Source organism: Passer domesticus, chromosome Z (assembly GCF_036417665.1).
Source record: "Passer domesticus isolate bPasDom1 chromosome Z, bPasDom1.hap1, whole genome shotgun sequence".
NCBI lineage: Eukaryota > Metazoa > Chordata > Aves > Passeriformes > Passeridae > Passer > Passer domesticus.
The window spans coordinates 41237296-41258147 of record NC_087512.1 but is presented as its reverse complement, the minus strand read 5'-3'; the positions used below and the strand labels follow the sequence as shown (position 1 = coordinate 41258147).

Sequence of the window (20852 nt, the reverse complement as noted above, 5' to 3'; positions counted from 1 at the left end):
ACAGGGCCATCAGAACAGGAGGAAATGACAGAGAAAGAGGTAATTGTCTGGTCTCTATTCCTGGGTGCTCAGAGATACATAAATAAATTTCAGCTACCAGTTGAATGAGCCCTGAGTGATCTGGCCACTCTGATGCTGGAATATCATGGCCCATGATATGAAACTAGAAGGTAGTGAAGCCAAGCAACTGGGATTCTTGTTCTGGGGGATGCGGACATTGACAAGGGGATTGGGAAAAGGACAGAAACTCTCAGCCTTTGGAGGTGACTCCTGTCAAGCATAAGAGAAAGGTATTCTCTCAAGGATGATCTAATAATGCACCCAAGATGTTGGGGTACAATGGAGAAAAGTGCCCAGTACCTGAGAGAATGAGCTGTGCTGGATGTATTCTATAAGGATTCAAATAACAAGCTGTAAACCTCTGTAGAGCCATGTGAGGACCAGTACACATTCTATGTGGTAGAAGTTTGTGCAGAGTGTGATGCTTTTGTAGACCATTCCATTAGCATCGAAAGAAGGAGAACAAACAATGCTTCGGGTGACTACCTGACTCTGGGAATGTGAAGATCATCTTTTCTCCTCCCTTCTAAAATGTGCCTTGTCTGTGGAAAGACTGTCCAAGACTGCAGACAGACTCAAAAAAACTCAACAAATTAGCAAGAAGATGTCCCATGCCCTGCCAGAATGGACCAGAGTCACTTCTACTGGCAGCAAGCATCCCACGCTTGTGAGAGAGAGGGTCCATGCCATGAGGTAATGTAGGGTTTTACCCACATGACCACAGAGAGGACATGTGGAGGCGGGATGGAAAGACCACTTCTGCACTAACAGCATGAGTACATAAGCTGAAAGGAAGAACAGGTAGCACAGGAAGTTCTTCAAGGATAAATGCCACTCCAGTTTCCAATGGGTCAGTCCTCCCTCAGACAGAATAGAAAGGCTGGTGTTACTTCTGGTCCTCTTGAAGTGACCTCAGTTTATATTTACAAGAAGTGAGCAATGAGAGCCATGACCAGAACTAGAGGGGCCCTGACTCCGGCCAGGGAGCAGATGGCGACAATCAAATCTATTGGATGGTGTGGATCCCATGCACATCAGACATGCAAGGGTATAAAGCTTTAGTTGACACCAGAGCACAGTGTACCCTGATGACATCAAGATATGTAGGGGTAGAATCTACCTCTGTTTCTGGGGTGACAAGGGGATCCCAACAGCTGACTGCATTGGAAGCTGGAGTGAGCCTGGCTGGGAATGAGTGGCAAAACACCCCACTGTGACTGGCCCAGAAACCACAAGGATCCTTGGCAGAGATTACCTCAGGAGAGCATTTTTCAAGGACCCAAAGGTGATCTTTAGGCTTTAGGGATAGCTGCTATGGGGACAGAGGAAAGTAAACAGCTGAATACCTTGCCTGGTCTCTCAGAGAACCCTTCTGCTGTGGGGCTGCTGAGGGTTGAAGAACAGCAGGTACTGATTGCTACCACATCACTGCACTGTCAGCAACACTGCACCAGCTGGGACTCTGTGGGCCCCACCCATGAGATGATTTGTGAACTGGAGACCCAGGGAGTGGTCAGCAAGCCTCCCTCACCCTGTAACAGCCCTCTATGGCCAGTGTGGAAGTCCAGTGGAGAATGGAAACTCACAGTGGACTGTCAGGGCCTGAATGAAGTTTGCTTTCACTTGGAGGGGCATGGAGTACACCTGGAACTGATAGCCCCAAAACTGGAAACACAGCCCTGCTATTTGCCATGGATTGATCCAGACTGCGCTGAAAAAGATGAGGCTCCAGAACACTTGCAGGACAGTGATAACATCATGGGTTGTTGCAACACAGCAGAGGAAGTTTTGAGGAAGAGGAAGAAGATAAGACAATTAAAATAGTCCTGAAGGCTGGTTTTGCCATAAAAGAAAGTAAGGTGAAGGGTCCTCCCCAGTAAATTCAGTTTTTTGGAAAAAACTTGTGTCATGATTTAGGAATACTACTCCGCAGTTAGTGTTCCTACTGAGGCTCTCCAAACCACACTTCTGCTCACTTGCTTCTTTCTGCCCTCCCTCCTCCCCCTTGCAGCAGGCTGGAGAGGAGAATTGGAGGCACAAAAAGTGAAGATGACAGTTGAGATAAGAACAATTTGTGAGAAACAACAACGAGATAAGGAAATAAACAATAACAACAACAACACTAACAAGAGAGTATACAAAAAAAACCAAAACGTTATTGCTCACCAAGGAAAGCTCTGAAAACAGAGCTACCCCTACCCAACTACCCCTTCTGCCACACTACCCCCACCACTCCCTCTGGCACAGAACCAGTGTTGCCCAAACCACTCCTTCTAGCATGAAACCAGAGTTACCCCACCTCTCAGTCCACCACACTTGCCTGATGGGAAGGAATCCCTTCTCCCTTTCCCCTGCACCTGTAATGACATGAGGTGGTACAGAATAACCTGACCTAGTCTTCTACTGGCTACTGCAAAATTAACCCTGTACTGTAGGGAACCTGGACAAATGGCAAGATGAACATTGTCAGATTCCAGTGAATGTGGTCAAAATAGTAGCTATGGTCCCCCACAATAGGTGAAAAAGAAAGTCAGGCTTTCATGGGTGTTGTGGTGTTTTGGAGGATGCATATTCCAGATTACAATCAGATTGCAAACCCTCTCTCTCATGTGACCTGGAAGAATGATTTTAATTGAGGTCCTGAACATCAACAAGCTTTTGAACAAATTAAATGGGGGATTGTTCATACCATAGCCCTTGAGCCGGTCAGAAGAGGACAAGATACAAAAATGCACTCTACACTGCAGTTGGAGGGAATTCTCCTGTCTGGAGACTGATAAAAATTTTCCAGGGAGACTCAGGGATGACTCATGGGGTTCTGGAGTTGTGGATGCAAAAGATCTGAGGCCTGTTACACCCCAAATGAAAAAGAAATAATGGCAGCTTATGAAGTCATTCAAAATGCTTCAAAAATTATTTCCACTGAAGCACAGCTTCTCCTGGCAGCATGAGTGCTGGTGCTGGGTGGATGTTCAAAGTCCCTTCCACACATCATGACACTGATGTAATGTGAAGTAAGTGGGTTATGCTGTTCACACAGCAAGCTCAAATAGGAAACCCCTAATATTCCAGGGATCTTAGAAGTCATCACTAACTGGCCTGAAGGCAATAATTTGGGACCATCATCATAATCAGAGGAGGGGAAGATGACATACACTGAGGAGACCCCACAGTATAATCAGCTACCTGAAGATGAAAAGCGATACATGCTCTGAACTTATAGTTCTTGCCATCTGTAGGGATACATAAAAAATGGATGCCCTACATGATGAGTCACAAAAGCTATTGAGGGACAAGGTGGATCAAGTCAGAGCTGAAAGCTTGGCCTTAGATATTGCTGAAAGAGAAATACTTCTCTGTACTGAGAGTACTCTGACTGTGGATGGTGTCAAATGCTCTGTGGAGGTGGCTGGAAGGAAGGAAGAAGACCAATTGGGAATGCAGAGACAAACCCACCTGAGCTGCTGAACTGTGGCAAGATGTCACTGCCTGGATAGAGAAGTTGGCTGTAAAAGTTCATCTTGAGATGCACATGTGCCCAAGAGTTGGGCTGCTAAAGAACATCACAACAATGGACAGGTGGATTGAGAATCCAAGATTAAAATGTCTCAGGAGGATTTGGCAACATAAGGGGAATTACTTCTGACTTGGTGGGCCCATGATGCCTCAGGTCATCAGGGAAGAGATGCAACACCCAGATGGCCTTGTGATCAAGGGGTGGTCTTACCTATGGACACTATCCCCCAGGTTATCTGTAAATGTGCTGGGATCAAGCAGGCCAAGAAAAGCCTCTGTGGTATGCTAGACAGTGGTCACAAAATGACTGAATATTCAGAGTTGGAAGGGACCTGTAAGGATCACTTCTGTAAGGACTTCAACTCTTAAATGAATGGTCCATAAAGGGATCAAATCCTCCAACCTTGGCATTGTTAGCATCATGCTCTAAGCAACTGACTCAGGTAAAATACAAACAAGGAAAGGCCTGGTGGGTTGATTACATCACACTCCTGCAGATCTACCAAGCAAGAGCTACATGCTCACAATGGTGGAGACAACCACAGGATGGCTGGAGGCATACCCTGTGTTTCATGGAACAATATCCTGCGCCTTGAGAAGCAAGTTTGACAAATATGGTATTTGTATTTCATGAAAGTAATCAATGAAAATTTGCTTTCAGCCCAGAGGATTGACTTCTGCTACCAGTTTTTCTGCTCATACCTTTCCTTCAAGAAAAAGCTGCAAATGCTGACTGTTCAAAGTGATACAGGGTGTGGAAAATAAGGCTTGCTAGATAAGACTGAAATAATTTGTTTTATTTAAGAATTCTTGAGGTAATTTTATCACCATTGATATAAACTTTCACTTGAAATAGTACAGCTGATAGTGAAGAAAGGAGATTATTTCCTTTGTATGGAGACAAGACAGCAAGATCCAAAGGTTTACAGCTGAAGGTAAACTTTAAATCATGTCTTGAAAATCTTAGATCTGAAAAAATATTATTCCCTAGCAGTAAAGATATTTAAATTTTTAAATGGAATTTACAGCTGTAAAATACTGTTACACATTATATGTGTTGGTATTAATTACTGGAACAATTTTTACAGTCTGTAAGGAGTTGGTATATTGACCCTTTTAATCCTGAAATGAGTAAGTGCATCCACTTTTATCCTCTTTTCCTACAGTGTGATAACAAGGATTTTATCTGTGCTGCCCTCAGCATTCTTGGGCGTCTTGAGTTTCATTGCTTGTCAAATACTTTCAGGCAGAGCAGAACTAGTCCCCATGCCTTTCATACCTTCGGAAGTAAGTGATCATGAGGAGCCTGTTCCCAGAGTAATGGATTAAATGAGGGGAGTTTTTGGAATTTTTGGTTTTTTAGGCACTGAATTTCCTTTATGTGTCCCTGTGAAATCTTACTCTTTTTTATTTTTATTTTTTCCTTTTTGGTAGAGGGGAACTGTTTTTATTTTTAAGAATGGGAAGTTTTTGTTTGGGTGAAGTGTAATTAAGTGAAACCCCCTACATATGAGCAAAGTTTGATGTAATTAAATCACAGTCAAAGCTTTCATCAAACCAAACAATCAGTTCTTTCCCCCTTTTGTGTGAAGTCACTCTGCATCTGCTGGTTTAGAAAAAGCAAAAAGATTTCTGTGTACTTCTGGTAACAAGGTGTGTAAAATATCCTCTCTTGTGGTGAAGATGCTTTTACTGATCTCGAGAAACATATATGTTATCTGTTAACATATATATGATTATGTTATTCTAGATGAAATGAATTTATTTCTAATAAAATATTCCAAATTTAAAAAACATTATGGCATAGCACTAAGATGGTGAAAATTTAATCAACCAGCATGAAAGTTACAGACATACCTCATGAGAATGAACATTTCATGGTGCTACACAATTAGTTTTCATATATTGCACAATGACATGGGAAAAAACCGAATGCTGATGGTAAAGTTTATGTGCTTTTGATCAATATGAAATATTTAAATTATAAATTGTAAGTATTTTTTTGAACTCCCTTACAATATATGTATCCGTTTTCATTCTCTCTAAAAACCTTGTCTTTTCTACCACGTGTGCTTGAGAAACTTCCAACTGGCATTATAAAGTGCATTAGTCTTTCATAGCTTTTCTCAGTAAAAACTCCATTAGACTTACTGAATTAAATTATTTACCCATAAGATCATACTTACTAACATTTAATTTATTACTCTCTTTATACTAAAAGCTTTTTTGAACCTGTAGTACAAGTTGCTAAGATCCCCACCAAAACTCAATGAAAATTCATGATATTTCAGAAATAGAAATATTAATTAAAAAATTATTTTGAGTTTACACCAAATAAGGCCCATAAGAACCCACAAAACTCTGATTCTGTGATGTTTTGGAAATTGTTTATCCTAATTTTGCCATTCTGACTTTTTTTTGAGAAGAAGTAGGCCTTTAAGTGAAAAGACACAAAACTTGCCCATCTAGTAGAAGCCCTTCTACTTGATTTACTGTGGAGTACATCCTGAATAAGTTGTTCTAGAAGTGTTACTGAAGCATATTTGCTTAATTAATAAATTTTTTCTTATTTCTTCAAAGTGAATAAGATCTTAACTGGAAGTCATCCATTTCTCCCATCACTTCTCAGATCTAATTTGTCCTAGTCTAATTTTTATTGGATTGTATGCTTTTTCACTACTGAATTCACAAATAAAAAAGTGTAATTGGAATATATGGAAAAATTCAGTCTTTATATAATCATCTTGGAACTTATAAGAACTTTTCTGGTTTCAAATGGTAGTTGGAATTAAGAGTTAAGTTTTAGTGATAGTATTTGCCTTGCATTGAATCACTGTCTGAAGATTTCTGAAAAAGACTAAGAGAATCAGGAGTGAGTTAATTTGGTTGACTTTAGTGTCAGTTAGTAGAAGAGGAGTTTCTGACTTATGGCTGGTTTCTGAGTACTAAGAACAAGGAAGTCCTTTATTTCACTTGCTCATGGATTTTCAGAACTCTTTGTGGTTTTCATGCTCTCTTTCCCTAATACATGGAATGAAAATATCATGTAATCAGATAAAAATAAAGCAAAAATAAACAAATAAAAACCTAAGGAAAACATAATTTCCAGCTATATAACAACCATGCCAGCAATTGAAGATATATTGCAAGGTGTGAATCTTTGCAAGTGTCTGCAGGGAAACATTTTTTGTATACCTTCCATTCCTGTATAATTAAATTCTGATCTATATTACTGCAGTGTTTATCTTGTTCCTTCTGGTTTGTCATTTTAAGTTCTCTGTGTTCAGTCACAAAAAGTCTTTCATGTGTCTGGCGAGCCACAAGGTTTTCTGTGAACACAGAGGAAATTTGGCTTTTTGTACTCATTAGAGGTTCTTGATTTCTTGTTGGCATGAAATAGCTGCAGTTGTAAAAAGGAATGGCTCCTTGAAATGAAGAAAATATAGCATTTAATGTATTTTGTTAAAATCACATGCCTGATGTGAATATAAAAGGAACAATGGACTGCTAAGTGTAAGAATTCTGTGCTGAATTTGTGTTAGCTGCTATCTGGAAAAGACAATCAGAAAACGGGAAGACTTTGTTTCAAGTTCAAGAAAATCATCAGCCCTGCCACATGGGTTATCTCCTTGATAAAGTCTTTACATTTGCAGAGAAACTATTTCAAAATCCTGAAACCTTCTTTTTTTTTGTCATGGGCAGTCAGCTCCCTGCCTTGTCTCTCCACTGCCTCCAGGAAATAAGTGAAATCTATTAATGAAAACTTGTGTTTAAGTAAAAAATAAATCAAGAAAACCAACCTGAGCTACTCACAAATAAAATTTCAGCTTGAAAAGTTAGCATCTTTCAAATAAGTAAACAGCAGAAAAACTCAGTGAAGTAAGGCATTATGAACTCATTTGGCTGCTACATGCAGTTGAAATGTAATTATGTGGAAATGCCTAATATGCTCTGTAAACTGAGCTGAAGAATAGAAAACCCTGGTGGCTATCAAAAGGCATGAATGAAGCTGTGCAACTTTCCTAGTGAGTTTTTTTTAAGCTACTAGCTACAAATAGCCAGCAGTAGACCTGTGATAAAGTTCTTAGGCTCTCTGAACAAGGATAATAATTCCTCCCCAGGAAGCAAATGCAAGCATAAGCATATAGCAGGGGCAGCAGTAATGGCAGGCTGGGTTCATCGTCAGTGACATTGCATATTGTGTAGCTAGAAGGTCTGAAACTGTGAAGGTCTATTGGTCTGTAAATCTGTCGACTTCTCCTAATTTCTCTTACTGATGAAGATTTCACTAAGACTGGGACCAGCATAATGGTCAATACCTTTCAGGAAAACAAGGAGAGAGGAAATCTCTTTTCATCTATGTCATAGGAATCTCATTAAATTCAGTGAATCTTTTGGAACTAATTACAAGCCCGCACACTGACCAAAGATTGAATTACCACAATTAACATACTTAAAAATTCTATTAGGTAAAATGACATAGGTGCTCACTCCTGGGGAAAATAAAGTCTCTTTTGTTGAAAAGAGTAGACAGGCTAGAGAATATTTGGTCTTCACAGTGTTGGAAAAAGAAACTTTGAAGTGCACATGACAGAACCAAAGATTTAATAAATACCTGTTGGAGGCAGATTTTGGGGCACCTGTTTTAAGATTTTAGCAAGCACTAGACTTGTTGCTACAGTATGACATGTGCTTTGTTGTTGTGAGCCTCATTCCTTTTTATGAATTTTATCATCACAGACATTAATTTATTAAAATTTGATAGCAAAGTTGATCCTTTTTAGGGCTTACCTGCATGGGAAAGATGAACACTATTACACTTCTCAGAGACTCCCAGAGCTGTTGCCTCTTCTATTCTGTTCCACTAGACTGTATTTCTAGTTGATTTTAGCTGTTCTGCTTGTCTGATGATTAGGTATTTTGTTTTCTCTACTTGAGAAAAAATTGCAAAACTTTCTTTGATTTGTTTTTTTTTTTTACTCTTCTTTTGTTTTCATGTGGTTTACTGGAACAATTGTTTGGGGTTTTTTTTGTTTAATGTTAAATTGTTGCTTTGCTCTTTAGGTACCCAATATTTTCTTTGAGTCCTTCATAAAACTGAAGAACTTGATAGAGTTCTTCAGTTTTATGAAAAGAAGTCTTCTAGAGAAGTCAAACATCATAATCTTTTTTTTCCCTTCTATGCTACTTCTGTTCTGACTTATGAGAAGTTTAATAGTTAATTAAGGAGTTGGTAGTTCTTGTTTGAGGGAGTTTGGAGTAAATTGAATTTTAAGAAAAAAAAGGGTGCATGCAACAATATAATAGCTGAAAATAATTTCATTAAAAAGTAAAATAAGTGAAAATGCAATATGTTAATTTGTGTATGCACTTGGGTTGGGATGTTTTAGTTTAAGTTAAGATATGTCATTAGTAAAGTCAATGTGACAATGTACTTTTTAGATAGTTATGAACAGAATATAATTTTTCACATCAACTTTTAGTAGCTAGGTACTGTATGTTGACATTTGCTTATTTGGAGTAAATTTGCACTCAAATTGAAAAGCATTAAAATCTGTTAGTCATTATTGTGAACCTAGCTGATAATTCAGAAAAATAAATTGTTCCTTTCAAAGTAAAATCAGTGCCATATATTTTTTAAGTTTTCACAGAAAAGAGAAGGTTTATGTCTGTAAATGATATCAGGTTTTTTTCAGTACATGGAAATTAAAATATACACCTATGTATTCTGAATAAATAAATCTCAGGTTGTCCCAGTATTCTGCTATTTTTATTACAATTTTTATTTCAGTAAGCAGCTATGGTGGAAGAAACAAAATTTATTTGTTTAACCATAATGTTATAAACATAGTAATGATAACTGGTTAATATTGCTATTGCAACTGTTATTATTATAGGGTGATGTCCTATTTGAACTCCTTTGTTGAAGTTCATATGGCATGATCTATGTAATTTATAGTATCTGTGTATTACAAATTTCTTGGCTTACTCTGAGTATGCATAATGGGATATTGTTTGGACTGGAAGAGAAATGATAGGCATACTTTATTCATGCATCACTTATGAGCTTGATTCCTTTAAAATGCCTCAGTTGCTTTTTAAATTTGATTAAACTCACAGTAGAATTACAGTATATGGAACAGCATGCTTTATATAACTGGAATAGCTTTTCTTGAATAACAGATAATATGTATTTTGTTTATATATTTTTTATTTTACAAAACCTTGTTACCAGATTTTTGTGCATATTAAAGAAACCTAAGGCTTCTTTATGCTTTTGGTATTCTTATGTATTGGTTTTTTTTAAACAATATATATGTTTATCACAAAAAATGTAATAAATGCTGTATGATGGATAACTCTTAACTAAAATGCCTTATTTTAAATATCATGTTAAATGGTCTACTTAAGTATTCCTTTAGCCTAGAAAAAGCTGTGTGAAATATCTAGAAAGCCCTACATTGCCTTCAGCAGCGAGATGTGTTCTGTTGAACAGTGGAAAGCTGTCCAAGAGAAATGACTGAATTCAGTGTTAGCATGTGAGAAAGTGCTGAATTCAAACAGTGTTTCCATCGTCTAGAATGTCTTCCAATGTAAATGAAAGCATACAGAATTGTCACCCTGTAGAGACTATTCTTTCATTTGTTTTTATTTACATTGAGAAGCAAGTTCATAATGACCATCTGGTTCTTGACAATTTCTACAAAGTGTTTTGATTTCACTCTGGAATTCATACTAAATTTTGAGTTAAATTGCACAATGGAAGTTGCCACAAGAATATGTTTTAAGCTACATGGGTTAAACAATAAAGCAGAAGTTCATATGAAGTCATTTTCCTGAAATAAAGCGTTGTGGCTGTTGTAAAAGAAATGTATAATTATTCAGTGTGTATCTATTTGTGACTCATTGCTCTTTTCTCATATTGTGCAAAAGGCAAAAAGCCCTATCATGGACTGTTGGATTTTGGGTAATACCTCTTTTTAATATTCAAAATTTTATGTGTCTTTCTATTATAAATCAAGTTTGACATAAACTATTATATGATAAATGCTAAGTGTTCATAGAATTCTTCTGGGAATATCTCTAAGCAATATGTGTGTTTCACAAATACACATGTATTAGACTATCTGGGTAGAATAATTCAGTACCCTTGATTCCTTTCCAACATGTACATTAAAAAGAAAAAAGGTGAAAAATGTATTTAGCAGAAGCTAACATTACAAAGGCAGATGTATCATCCATCCAGCGGAAATGTAGCTTTTTTTTGGTTTATTTTGAATTGAAATTTGTGAAGAGTTATACCCAGGGGTGCTTTAAAAGTAGTGTACCTGCTGTTGTTTATCTACTAGTGCTTCTCTGTATTAATGGCATGCTCTCATTCCTGATGATTCATTTCATAACACATGCCACCTCTCACCAGAAGATCAATATTTAAAATATGAGGCATTTGAGAAGGATGAGACATTCTGCTGCAAGTAACTCTGCAATTTTGAGCACAGGGAAGACATAGGCCTGTGGGGCAGGTCCAGATGAGGGCTGAAAAAGTGTTCAGAGGGATGAAGCAGAAGCTCTTCTATAAGGAAAGGCTGAGAGAGTTGGGATTGTTCAGTCTGGAGAAGAGAAGCTGCCACAGAGACCTTATTGTACTTCCAGTACTTAATAAGAAAGTCTGTAGCAATAGAACAAGGGAAAATAGTTTTGAAACAAAAGAGGGTAGATTTAGATGAGTTACAAGGAAGACATTTTTTATTATGAGGGTGGTAAAACACTAGAGCTGTTTGCTCTGAGAGGCTGTGGATGCTGCACACTCAGAAACATTGTAGATCAGGTTGGATGGGGCTCTGGGCAATCTGGTCTAGTGCAGGTGTCCCAGCTTATGGCAGGGGGTTGGACTAGATGACCTTTAAAGGTCCTTTCCAACTCAAGCTGTTCTGTGATTCTGTGGGTCTGTGATTTTATATCATACAGATAGATTGGAGTAAAAATGTTTTTTTTTTCTCCTCTTAATATTCATCTAGGTATCTAGATTTACAATGTAGGCTTTGGCAGTAGAAAAGGGATCAGTGACACTTGAAGTGTTCCCTTGAATCAGCACTGTACCTCTCTGTGTGAAGCACAGCATCATCATATTCTTCTCTTTCTAATGCAATTTATGACTAATAAGGTCTTTCTATTTTCTGTGCTGTAAAGAAATCTTTCACTAATGAGATCCTTTTCTGAGACTTGCCAATGCAGTGCATTTACTCATAAGAATTTCATTTTTTTTTTTCTTTTTTGTGCTTACCAGTTGGACATTTTGTCCCAAGTAGAACAGCTTCTTTCACCATTGTAAATCTAATCTGTGGATATTGAAGTGAATATAGTTAGACACTGAAGAGTAGGATAAATTTTTGCCTTGTTTATTGTGTAAACGTAAAACAGGAAATAAAGTTCTGAAAATAAGTATAATTTTATTCCTTTTTTTTTCATGAGAGAAGTACTCTGATCTTGGTAGAATATGGCATTTGTGCCTTCATCAAGAGCAATTAAAACCTATTGTTTGTTGTGAATGGATATTATTTATGGGATTCAGGAGAGAACTTCTAACTCTCAACAGTCAAGGCCACTACTGGGCCTTTCCATTAGAAAGCATTTTCTTCAAAGAACTAAATTAAAGAGTAGTAAAACCAAATTTTTTTTTAATGTGATCAAAAATCCCCTTGGGACATTCATATTAAAGTGTGGTTAATAAGAAATATCTATAATTACTTAGCAGAAACACTTAATTATTAATTAAGGTAAGGAAAAGATATTGTATTCATTAATATTTATGGGTTTTGACTGTGAATCGTGGTAGACAAATAGAAGAGTTGGAAGTAAAAAAATTCACCTATGACTTGTCAGTTATTAGTTGCATCCAAAGAAGGTGATTGTCCTGAAAAGAAACACTTCATAAAGACTAAAATTTGACATAATTTCCTCTTTCTCTAAAGAACTGATGCCAGCCCCAGTATAGTTGGGGAAGGACTTGCTGCACTTGAGTTTTTTAAGGTTAATTTTCTTTCAGCTGAACTAGATCAGGTATTGATTCTCAATTGATACATTTCAAATTTAAATGGAGAATGAACACATATCCTGTATAGTAATTCAGCTGGAGAGGCATTAAAGCTAGGGTATTGATTAGCGTTTGCTTGTTTCTGCACAATTGATTGTGAACTGCAGTTAAGTCTTCTTTTTCTGAAACGCTCAGGTTTTATTCTGTATGATGTTAGGACTTGCATACTAATAATTGTGAGGTGATGATTATTTTGCTGTGTCTGCATCAAATGCATATACCATTTGGAAAGCAAAAATTTTTCCATTTTGTCATGCATCCTGTGCTTAAAAGGGATGAGATTACATTTTTATTTAATTTCATTCAGTTTGCTTGGCTTTATAATTTTTTTTAGAAACAACTGTATTAAATGTGATTGCACATTAAAAGTGGTTGCAAAGACCTGTGCTGACATCAGGTCAAAAGTAAATAAAAGCATATGGTGAGGTTGTAGGTTAGTGCTACAACAGAGAATTGAAAATGTCACTTGATATTCATGTAAATCGTAGTGAGTGGACAGTGAACCATTTATTGGTTTGATCTCAGAAGTTAAGTTAGAAGTGGGTAAAACCAGCTGGTTAAAGAATATGATAAATTATTGACTGGTAGTCTCATGAAATATTGGGTAAAAAAACCCCAAAACCTGTACCTCAGTACTGATACTTCTACACATAATACAGCAAGGGGAAATATTTACAGACATGCTGCTCTCCGATACAGAGTTGATTCTGTTACAGTTCCAGTAAGCAGTTCTGTCGGATTAACCTGAATGTGATATTTTTTCATTGGCAGATAATTGTGATGATCAGCTGGTGTCTGCTTTGCCTCAGTCATCATTCAGTAGCTCATCAGAGCTGTCTAGCAGTCACAGCCCTGGATTTGCGAGGCTTAATCGAAGAGAGGGTGAGTTTTATTGGTCAGTTGTTAATTCTGGGTTGAAATGAAAGCAGTTTAGATATTCAAGAGCATATGTTACTGTTTCAAATAATTTTTGTCTGGTATTTGTGTACCAGCCATGAACAACGCTGTAGTCTCAGGTCAAGGAAGTTATGACTCTCAACTTCTCACACTGTGGTAAGCTGTCTGACAACATGAGCCCTCAGTGGCTGGAGCTGCTCTGTGGAAGCAGCATCTGTGGAGAGGCAGCATCTGTGGATACTGACTTCTATTTAGTTATTACCAATGAGGGATCTGATGAACAAACCGTATCAAAGGCACTGTCCTAGGAATCTTCACTGAAATATTGTGTCCTAGGTCAAAATCTAATTCTTAATAATTCAGCCACAATATTAGTGATGGTTACGGTTACTTAAAGAGTTCAAATACATACAATTTCCCTCATGTATTTTGCATTATTTAATTGAGAAGTATCTGAAGTATCTGAAATAAATCTTAATAGTATTTTGTCCTGCCAAAATAATTTCTGTCATTGAACCTCCATGATAGACTGGAATATTTGCAATGTCTCATAGACAGAAACACTATAATGAAGAAGGACTATCCCAATCTGTTTTATTAACCTAATATGCAGTATAAGCATGAGCTTTTGTTTTGAATAAAGTTGTGATATCAACAGAAATTATATATCCTGGAAGGAATTTCCTTATTTTGAAGTAATATATGCTCTTAGAATTTTAAATAACACCTGTATTATCACCAAAATTAGCATTTTCATATTGGTCTTCCCTAAAAATGTATGTTTGAAAGGTTTTTCCATTTGGCTCTCTTTGTGTGCTATGAAGTTGTTTGTGCCATGTTAAAATGCATTTTTAAAATTTATAATTTGCTTTGCTTTGCCCTGTACTGTGTGCATACATTAGAAATGCTTGTAACCTTACATCTGGTCTCATTTGAACTCATGTAGATACAAAACAGCAGGTAGTTAATTAGAAGATTATGACTTCTCATTCTGTGTACCTCAGGTTCATGGAACTGAAGAGAATATAGGTTTGAATGTCTTATTCATTTGTCATGTTTAATAATATGGCCAGATTGTTTGGCTACATATTTTTTTGTTCATTCAGACATAACTTTATGGAATGGTGCAGATGAGGTGAGATGGAAATTTCTTCAGTAAATTAATCTTAATTAAATTAGTTTTAACTTATATTTTATTTTTTCATTTTCAGTAGAGTAGAGACTCAGTATATGCTATGGAACCAGGAATACACTTTACTCTGAGTTTGTGTTTAACTCTTTTTTGTGAACTTCCTGTGTAAAACTTGATTATATTTGTAGGTATATACACGTGAAAGCTTTATTTGGATGAAAAAAAGCTAGTAATTATGCATACATGGTTATAAACAAAAACATTTAGGCACACAAGAAATTATTGCTAAACCATACAGACTGGGAAAAACATCTCTTATTAGGAAAATACAGTGTGTGCTGCCACTGATTTTATGGAAGCAATGAACACATCATTAGAGTTTTTAAAAAAATTGTGTGATAGCTGAAAGTGGGTTTGCATTTAATATGGATCATTCTCTACTTTGAATAAAAACATCTCTTTTTTTCATCCAAAGTTGGTGGCTGGGAGCAATTGTGACCTCCTAACATTCATTTAGGACAAGCAGATTGTTGTTTTAATACAATAATATGCTTGGTTCTTAAAATGCCAAAGTTAGGGAAAATTGAATGTATTTTAGACAGAAAAAAGTTGAATATTTTTACAGAGATTACATGGGAGCCAAAATGTTGTCCTTCATCAAAAAATAAATAAACTGAATATGCATATACACCTACACTATTTCAACTGGCAATGGAAAATTAAAAAATAGCAGGAAATTTATCAGAAATGTGAGAAGTTGCACTGAAATGGTTCTTTAACCATGTAGATTTGTGTTTACTAAATGTAGAAGATCAATAGGAAAAGTTAAAGGAGGAAAGAAAAATTACGCCTAAAAAATAAAAGTACCACATGTACTTTATGTGAAGACGTCGTAAAAATGATAACAGCAGCGAATGATTAGTAAAACAGCTAAGTGAGAATATGTTTCAGCTTTCTCTCCGTAAAGCAAAAAGATAATGTGGTTGAACTTCTTGATAACAAAAAATATTTCCAGTCCATTAGCAGTTAGGGAAAGTGATAACATCCAGGAATAACTCATTATATGTTCTTCAGAGTTTTAATTATTACTAGTTCGCTGATTCCCTGAAGTTTTCAGATACTCAATACTCAAGCACAGCTAATGAATAGTTCTGCTAACTGCTAAAGTAGTTACTCTGACATCAGCTTTGCTTGCAATAATGGAAAATTAGATAGAAAAATTAAGTAGAAAGAACTAAGTAAAAAAACCTCAATCACTAATAGCAGTTAAATATTTTTAATGGAAAAATAAATTTTTAAACCCCTAATTTAACTATTTGAAGTTAGAAGACATAAAATGCAGAGATTTAATATAAGTAGAGTTTGACTTTTGTCCTAATTTTGTATGAATTTTTAATTTTAAATAATAGCACCATATCAGTGCAGTCCAAACTAAATGTATTAAGATCTAGCTGATGGATCTCACAATGCATTTATCATTATTATATAGAGGTGCTATCAGAGAATTCCAAAGGAAACTCTAAGGCCAGCTTTGTTCAATACTTTTGTTTACTATATAGAAGCAAGCACAAATCATTTATGATGAAATGCATAATGACATCAAGAGTGGTGAAATAGTGAATAATCATGGCAAAGTAATTATGAAGAAATATGTAATCAATATGCCTGAATATACAATATAAATATACCTAAATATATAATATGAATAAACACTTTAACAGGGTGAGTTATAAAGTATTTAGAGGAAAGAGCAGAGGTCATACTTATTAAAGAGGAACTGTATTCTGCAAAGCTGTGGCTGAGATTAATCAGGGAATTGAAATAAATTAGCAATCTCCCTTCCTCTCTAGCAAAAAAGTACCCAAACCAAAAAAAAACCAAAGCAAACAAAAAACAAAAAAATACAAACAAATTGGTGCATAAGCAAACAGAAAAAAAAAACGTTCTTATTTTCTATATAGCTTTATACTTTACCACTGAGCTGTGTACTAAAATTCTGGATGCTGAAAGTCTCGTTGAAATTCTAGGCTGTTTTCCTATGCCAATGGGAATAGGTGACACAAAAAATGTTCAGCAAGGTGCTCTCTTTTTACATATCTAGCCACAAGAGAGTAAATGAAACAAGAAGGAAAAAAGAACAAAGGTAAAGTACACCTCTTTGCAGGGTGAACCAAAAGAAGGGAAAAAGCATTCAGAGCATGTCTGTCCAGGATAGTGATAGGAATTTAAATGCCAATACTTAACCAGGACCATCAAGGATGTGTTTCTGTCCACTCATTGCCAATAATTTACATGATGAGTACTCAGTTGAAGTCTGGCACTACAGAGGGTTCGCTCTATTTGCAAATTCTTGGTGTATTGCCTCCCAGCCATGATATGTGAAAAAGCCCTTTACCACATGGAGAGAAGGTTGTGTCATTGTTGAGCTCAGCATTTTCTAGTTTTGTCTGCATTGCACTGTCAAGCTGGTTGTGCACACTTTCTAATTCACTATTCCAATACCCTTGGAAAAGATTCATTAATTGCACCATACCATGAGCCTTTATACCCAAGAACACAGGCCTTCTTTTGAATTAAGGAACTTCTAAAATCTTTCAGGAAAAAGATTTGATCTACAAGAGTGAACATACCACTGGAACAACCTTAATATTTGGACAGCTAAATAAGCTGGATATGGATTTGGCTGTGATTATCTTGCCCCATATTCACACACAATTAATTGATCAAAATATGACAGAAGGAAATTGAATATAGAAGTTGTTAAGTAGCCAAAAAAACTGGCTTACAGCTTTCTCTTTCCCTGAAGTAAGAAGAAACCCATGTATTTTAATTATGCTGTCAGCTTACCCTGCCAGTTTTTCAAAAGCAGCCTGAAGTTTTGAATGCCTTAACAGCAGGTCTATTTTTCCCCCACTCTGGTATATATGTGGAACTTCTTTGTCTTTTTCATTACCTTTACCTTACCATTACACTGAATATCCTACGCTTTACCACATTCTTTTTGTTACAAAGAATATTTAAAGGATCGTTTATTCAGTATGGTATTGTAAACTCCATACTTATTTTTCTTTTTATAAAACAGAATACTTTAATCACTTTTTCAGAACTCAAACTAAGTAGGTCAAAATGGATAAATGAATTCTAGAAATCAGTAGTTAAAGAAAACATCAAGTCAACAGTTATACATCAAGAACAGTTAAAGAAAAAAAAACATTTCTTACACAAAAAGAAAGTAAATTTTCATCAGTTTTTAAAAGAAGAAGTTTAACCTTCATAATGTAATGCTAACAATTAAAAAAATGGCAAAAATGAAAACAATTTAATTGCAGCTGGGATTGTATGTCACCAAAGGATAATTAGGAGGAGCTTACTCCCTCCATTTCAGCAGTATGCAAATAAAATTCATTAAAGCTGATATTTTACTTTAATACAAGGAATAAGAAAAGGAAACTAGGACAATAAAAGATCAAGTCTGATGTTAATCATTATGTTTTTATAAATAAAACCAAATCTAAGTTGAACTATCTAACATCATAACACATTTTTATGACTTACCTTTTAATGTAGGAAAAAGGCAAAAGTAACAATCTCAGTCTTTTGCTTTTAAACAAAAAACAATAAGAACTTCTATAGTGATTTCTTCAAAAAGGACCAAATAATGTTCTGTTGTCCAGTGGAACTCCAGGACCATGCAGTTTCTGAGGAAGAAATGAATCTGGTTTTCTTTGGTTGGCTTCTTTCCTGTAGCTATTACAATAATTATATCTTTCAGTAAGAACATTACCATGGATCTCTCAGCATATTAATTACAAAATTGTTTTTAATGCCATTTTACAGCTTCATGTCTTCTGCAGAAGATGTTTTTAATAAGGGTATTAGACACCTTAAAAAAATTGTATAGGCACATAGGAAAGCTGCATATGGTGTTGCTCATGCATATGTTGCATGTACACAATTTAAAAAAAAATCTCAGGAGTATATCAGCCTTATAAAGGTAGAATTTGAAGCAGATTATTGCATTAATGTCAAGATTTGAATTTATGCTGCTTTTGTTTTGCTATATCTTCTGTTCATGTGTGTATATGGTGTGATTCTAATACTGCAAAAGGATGTGAGGGTCAGAAAAAAAGTGACAAAGAAAGGAAGAGAAAGAAGAAAGGAACTAAATTGCACTTAAGCAGAATGAGTAAATAGGATCAAAGATTCACAAATATATTAAATATTTGCAGCCCATTGTGTGCTTTCATGAACATTTATGAGGAACTGGAATATTTGTACAGTTTTTTCAAGAAACCTAATTCCAGACTTGTCATCAAAATTCATTTAAGCGTAACAAAGCATAAAAAGAGGTTTCAGCCAGCTATTTCATATGTTTCATCATTGGAATAGCATAATCCATGGTGAAATGCACAGAAGAATTAAAATGTTAATAATGGTACTATATTCTTGAAATTGTTTGGGACTCTTTTTCTACATGAAATATAGCTATGGGAATAGAAGAATTTTTGAGAACTCACACTAAATAGGTCAAAATGGATAAATGAATTCTAGCAATCAGTCGTTAAATAAAACATCAAGTCAACAGTTAAGCGTTAAGTCAACAGTTAAATAAAAAAACAGTTTTCTAAAAACTTGTGTTGAACTACAGTATTCACATACTCTTACAAGGAACCTTGAACAGGCTTGAGAATAAGGTGAAATAAAAACTGACTTCAAAGATAAAGTTTGCTACAGCCCATGTCTACTGTCCTTTTTTTAAAAAAATTAATAGAATACAAAATAGAAACCTGGATATAGCTGGGATCTTTTCTGGGTTCAGATAGTTCTAAATAAACTCATAAAATCTTAGACAAAGGCTGAATTTTATCCAAAATTTGAATTATTTTGACCTCCTTTAGAGTGTCAAAACAGAATTTAACTCCTAGGATTGCTTTGCAGTAAGAAAGAGTTTAAGATCATGCCTCCTTTAATTTTTGAGGGATGGAAAAATAAATCATAAGCGATGATGCATCTGATTTTCTTCTTTTTTTCTCTTGTATGTTTGGGCCAAGGGTAAAGGAGCTTAAATATTTTTTTCTAAAAAGCCTAAAAAACAACTGCTAAATGGGATAAAACCAGATTTTGGAAAATTTCCTGAATTTAAAAAAAAAAAAATCTATGTCATGAAATAATAACTAATTTCAGCTGTAGTGCAAAATAAGGCTGAGTGTCATAAATTCTGATTTCTAGGGAATTATGACATTTTCAGTTTTAAAGGAGAATGCTATAAAAATAGAAAATATTCTTCCTACTACATCCCTACAAAAAGTTCTGAGACGTTACCTGTACAAGGCATCTGTCTTTTGACATCTCATTTATGATAGATTTCCTCAGCTTCTTAAGGAACAGCTTTCTTGCATAGGAGACATGGGTTTTTTTCCCTTTCATCATCCTGGTCATACTGCAGTGTTAGTGCCATACTCCATTGGCTGAATGGAGAAGTCAGGATTCCTAGACTTATCTCAAAGATTTTCAAAATGGTATTATTCTCATGAATATCCTTGTCACTCTTTCCCTCAGTGTCATATAGGCAGATAATTCATATAAATATTGTTATAATCTTTATGAAATTATGTTACATTTATATATGACATTATAATCTGCATCTTTAGGTATCTCAAAGAGACAGAAAATCATGAACTAAGCTACTTCAGATAAGAGATAAGAGCTGAAAGTACATCAGACAGTCTCGAAATAGGTCTGTAGAAAGTATCAGCCTCATTTAGTTGGCGAATATATAAAGTAGAATTTTCTGGTGAAATGTGACTTTGACTTGTCTCAGATTTTTGATTTCTGTTCATCAACAGGATTTTATTTTCAAAGATAGAATAATAAGTGAAGCACACAGATCTATTCGATAATTGCACTAGGTTAGAAAAATGTATTTTGGTACACATAATACCTTTTTCATTCACATTTTTAAACTTTCTGTCACAAACTGCTCCTGTTCTGGACTTAGCAATTGCTAAGTGAAATTAGCAATGAATTTCTATTACTTAGCTGTTTTGAATAAATTTCACTGCTCTTGGGGCCAGATGAAAAACAGCAGTCTCTGTCTAGCAGTCTTATATTCCAAAACAGGAGTAATTTATGTTCCAGAAGAATAATTTTCAG

At 35.5% G+C, this 20852-nt stretch overlaps 1 protein-coding gene across 4 annotated transcripts in view; it reads left to right on the top strand.

Moving 5' to 3' along the window:
- The window catches only part of CNTNAP4 (contactin associated protein family member 4), a 205235-nt gene that overhangs the window by 32592 nt on the left and 151791 nt on the right, over positions 1 to 20852 (top strand). For 2 of the 4 annotated variants that reach the window (XM_064403137.1, XM_064403136.1), the window contains exons 1-2: positions 2417 to 4863; positions 13442 to 13552. In XM_064403137.1, coding sequence (XP_064259207.1) covers positions 4704 to 4863; positions 13442 to 13552 — 271 coding nt within the window. In that variant the 5' untranslated portion in view covers positions 2417 to 4703. Of the gene's footprint in view, positions 1 to 2416; positions 4864 to 13441; positions 13553 to 20852 lie in introns of those variants that run through there. The other 2 variants (XM_064403134.1, XM_064403135.1) reach the window with 2 other exon arrangements.